This window comes from Setaria italica, chromosome IV, assembly GCF_000263155.2.
Source record: "Setaria italica strain Yugu1 chromosome IV, Setaria_italica_v2.0, whole genome shotgun sequence".
NCBI lineage: Eukaryota > Viridiplantae > Streptophyta > Magnoliopsida > Poales > Poaceae > Setaria > Setaria italica.
In genome coordinates, this window is record NC_028453.1 from 26,408,060 (window position 1) to 26,412,288 (window position 4,229).

General features: G+C 45.5%; 1 protein-coding gene across 1 annotated transcript; it reads right to left on the minus strand.

Moving 5' to 3' along the window:
• Nucleotides 1–966: 966 nt before the first annotated feature.
• On the minus strand, nucleotides 967–3,975 carry LOC101765418. Its single transcript, XM_012845455.2, has 5 exons — nucleotides 3,787–3,975; nucleotides 3,229–3,288; nucleotides 3,072–3,134; nucleotides 2,411–2,476; nucleotides 967–2,238 (listed from the first exon to the last, which is right to left on the minus strand). Exons 1-5 carry the CDS (start codon nucleotides 3,914–3,916, stop codon nucleotides 1,055–1,057), a joined length of 1,503 nt encoding a protein of 500 aa, XP_012700909.2. The 5' UTR covers nucleotides 3,917–3,975; the 3' UTR covers nucleotides 967–1,054.
• Between the last annotated feature and the right edge of the window lie 254 nt (nucleotides 3,976–4,229).

Below are 4,229 nucleotides of genomic sequence, written 5' to 3' on the forward strand. Positions count from 1 at the left end.
CCGTGACCTTGTATATGTTAATTTGGAAGAAAAGGATGCATAATATTGCTAGTATTTTGACATGGTTTAAAAATGAGGTTGCTCTGTGGCACTTACAAGCGTTCTTTAAAGACTATAAGTAAGCGCTTTTCTAATGTGTTGACAGCCATTCTATCTATAACTGAGGACCATCTGATGATTAAAAAAAAGTGGTTTTGCAATGCACTTGGAGCACCAGATGTGTGTCATGTTGTTGATGTGCGTGTTGCTGTTGCTGACCAAGGGAGGTATAGGAACAAAAAGCAACAAATCACCACTAACATGCTAGGTGTGGTTGATTTGACTATGAAATTCTTGTATGTATTACTTGGCTGGAAGGGTTCAACATCCCTAAAGAGTTCTGCGTGACGCAATAAATTGCCAAGATGCATTTGTTATACCTAAGTGTACACCTCTTTATCTTTGCATTTTATTTTATTTTACTTGATTTGCTTGTTAACAGTTGCTTCACAATAGGAGATTATGATTTAGTTGATGCTGGTTACACCAATGGAACTGGATTTCCAGCACCATTAAGATCCACTTGCACTTGGTACCACTTGAAAGAGTGAGTTTCAAGTCAACAACATCCCAAAACTCCGAAAGAGTTGTATAACTTGTATCATTCTTGTGCTCGAAATGTTTGAGAGGAAACTTTTTGTTTGTGGAAAATATGGGCTATCCTACGAGCAGAAAGTTTCTTGGAATAAATGACCAGGTAACGAATGTACACATGGTGTTGAATAAAATAAAATCTGAATGGAAATCATTGACTACTAACTATATTGTTATTGCATCTTCAAATTATTCATACTTTCTGTGTATTACACAAGCTTGTATATTCGTATGTTCCTCCATCCTTGTTGAAGCCCTCATCAATTGTTCTCAACACATCCATCATTACATTCATGCTGTGCTGTGATCAAGGTGATACTGAGTAGAGGAGAGTTAAAAAATAACCGCAAAAGAAGAGCTAGCAAAAAATTACACATTGATCCATCACGCCAACCACTACTTGATGCCTACCAGCTCCTCTCTACTCCGTGGTGATGGACTGGTAAAGCTGCTGCATGGCTCCTCTGAACCGGTCGATATCCAGGGTGACATTCTGCTCCTCCAGGAACACGTTCCAGATCTTTCCCATGCGGTGTATGGACAATGGGTCGGCAAACACAGGGTGATCCCTGGGGTACTTGTCCTTGAGCGTGGTCTCCTCCGCGGTCACCTCGTACTCCTCGTAACGGAGCCCCATGTCCGGCACCGGGTCGCCGAAGTCAAACCGGCACGGGTACTTCAGGTTCCCCCACGGGATGATCTGCACGATCGTGCCGTTGTGAGGCAGGAACACCATGTTGGTGAGCCCGGCGCCGTGCACGCCCACCATCACATCGCACGAGTTCACCACCGGCGCGAACCGGGCCATGTCGCTCACGTCCTCCGGCCCCGCGGCGACCACCTCGAAGCCGATATCCGCGACCGCGGCCATGGCGTCGGCTTCGTTCGTCACCGCCCTCGAGTGGCGCCGCAGGACGAAGACGAGCCGAGGCTTCTTCCCGGAGCTCCGGCTTACGGGGGTCATCCATGGCCGCTGCAGCGAGAAGATGGAACGGAGGAAGTCCCGGAATCCCATCATGGTGTACCCGTTGCGGGAGAGAGCCGGGTCGATACCAAGGATCCTGTGGCTCTCCAGCCCGACATGCGCTGATGGGAAGCAGCGCACGGCGGTGTCGGCGTCGAAGTCGATGACCGGGTATATGGACAGTGCGGCGAGGATCGGCTTGAACTTGGCGACCCATTCGGTGTTGTAGTCGGTGATGAGCAGCTGGACGTGGCCGTTGTACTCATGGGCGGTGGTGTAGAGCGGGACGATGAGGTCGCTCATGGCGTGGAAGAAGTTTTTGCCGCAGCCGCCGGTGGAGAAGATCACTGCCGGCACATCGTGCCTTACTGTGCACTTGGGTGGGATGACGAAGCTGTGTGGCGGTGGCGCCGAGGATCTTATCTCGACCTCCCGAATCCTCGACATGGTCTCTGGCTCCCACTTTCGCGTGTATGGCCGGACTGTTATAGTTGAGTTCTCTGGGCGGAAGGTGGAAGAGGAGACGACGTAGACTCTGCCGGATCTGCCGTGGATGCGCAGGTCTCCTTCCATTCTGCAGTAGTCCGAGTGACGATGGCTGAAGTTGCAGGTTAGCTTGCTGATTCTTGGTGCTCCTACATCTGCATCCAACAGAAGTGTGATTAGAAAATTAGCTGGATTTATTTATTACCCTTTTATTGGAGAATTTTTGCAGTTTTGTTGCGCGAGTTGTGTAATACATCAAACTGTCCCTGGTGTGAAGCGGCGAAGGCCCATACAGAAATCAAGCTAAATACGGAATGTTACTAGTACCTGAATTTATCAAAGAACCATCTTTTGCCGCGTTTGTGGCAAGGATTTCGTTTTGTTGGTTATACCCTGCAGGACATTATTATGAATTAGTATCAGCTATATCATACTGGTCAGCTCTAATGAGCGTGAGCACCAAGTGATGCTAATCTGCAGACAAACTTGTGTTGACGCATGTAACATATGTGCTGCAGATTGAATTGCTTGATTCCACTAAACGGTTTCAAAATGGTAGCTCACAGTGAATGTACCATAATCTTTCTAGTTTCTTAGTGCAGAAGACAAATTAGATGAACTTCTTCAAGGATACGCTGAGTTGTGATATACCACTTCAGCCTTTGAAGAAAAAAAATTATATAAATTTTAGTACTCCATAAGTTGCATGGGAAACATCATATTATATAAACTAGCTAGCCCCGTTGATTCAATGACTCAAACTTAGTGTTATTCTGGAAGTGACTTTGTTAGTGCGAGTAGCACGTGAAGGCACTGGATACTAGTCACCACTTGATGCTGCAGAAGGTGGTGACCCGAAAATCGAGTCTGAATTCAAGGTGAGGCCACATGTGAATATATTGTTGTTAATAGCAATCGAGGAAGAGGACTGAAGCTTCCCTAAGATGGTTAATACAAAGTTTTTTCTCACCATATCATTGCTACATACCTTTTGCAGATTCTGGCTTCTCAGTGTGTAGTGATTGTTGCTGCCATCTTGTACTGTCCACACCTTGAATAGAGGTAACATGGTGTATCAACCATTTGACATATCAAGATGTAGGCTGAAATAAAGAGTTCAGGTATGCAATCTTCCATTAGCTCACCTAAGGATGAAACCTTGTGAACCATTCCATCTTTGTATCTGGTCAATCCAGTCTCCCGTACTGCACAAAGTGGATCAAGGTGCATAGTTTTGTAAGTGTACAGCTAATTCCCCGAACGCTATATCACCAGAGCTATGCTTTATCCGAATTGTTAGAACCTATCTCTATAATGAAAGGGTTATTTGGTAGATGTATATCTATGCTCTCAAAGAAGGGATATCAATGTTCTCCACCAAATCTTAAAAACTTTCCTAGACATTCAACAATATATACTATAGGCACCAATATAATGTAGATTTCTATGAAAAACTTGAAGATTCAGCACATTTTAATTAAGGGTCCTGCTCAAGCTAAGTATAATTCATAATATCACACGCTGCTCTACAATGCATTACTGAACACAGGGAAATAAAACAGAGAGAACAGAAAAGCACAACTAGTGGTAATGTGGAGAGAGTGAACGGGTTGAAGATACCGCACAGTTTAACATAAAAGTGAACAAAACAAACTGCTCGCAGAGCTGATATTTATCGACAGATAAACGAAAGGGCGACTTACCGAGCACAGCCTGCGGCAGAAAATCAGTCTTGAGCACGATCAGAATTATAAGAGGCGGCAGAACGAGCCACAGTACCGCGCTTCTTCCGCTGTTCCCATGCTGCTTTGGGCACTCATGCCTGCCTTTCATCTCCCAAAAGTTCTTGCACCACAACTCTGTAATGCCCTTTGCTAGATGCTCAAACTAGTAAGAGCTTCCTTGCAGCTACTTAAGCTAAGCATGGGATCCTTTTATCGCATCTCGGCAGATCCACGCTTGGATTCCTGAGAACAATATAACGGTTGACTTGCGTGCAGCATTAAATCCTATGCACATGCTTGCGCGCTAATGGCATCCACGTATGGAAGGGGGAGCCAGTGTCAAAACTGCAGCGAGATACTATAAACTGCACCGCTGAGTTGTTAATTAGAAGCAAGCTGAGCCACCGACAGTTCTTACTTCT

Excerpts from the sequence above, each read along its gene's own strand:
- LOC101765418 (XM_012845455.2), bottom strand. The coding sequence starts at position 3,916 with ATGAAAGGCAGGCATGAGTGCCCAAAGCAGCATGGGAACAGCGGAAGA. Across the intron at positions 3,289-3,786 it reads TCTGCCGCAGGCTGTGCTCG|TACGGGAGACTGGATTGACC; the intron begins GTAAGTCGCCCT and ends CACTTTGTGCAG. Across the intron at positions 3,135-3,228 it reads TCACAAGGTTTCATCCTTAG|GTGTGGACAGTACAAGATGG; the intron begins GTGAGCTAATGG and ends CCTCTATTCAAG.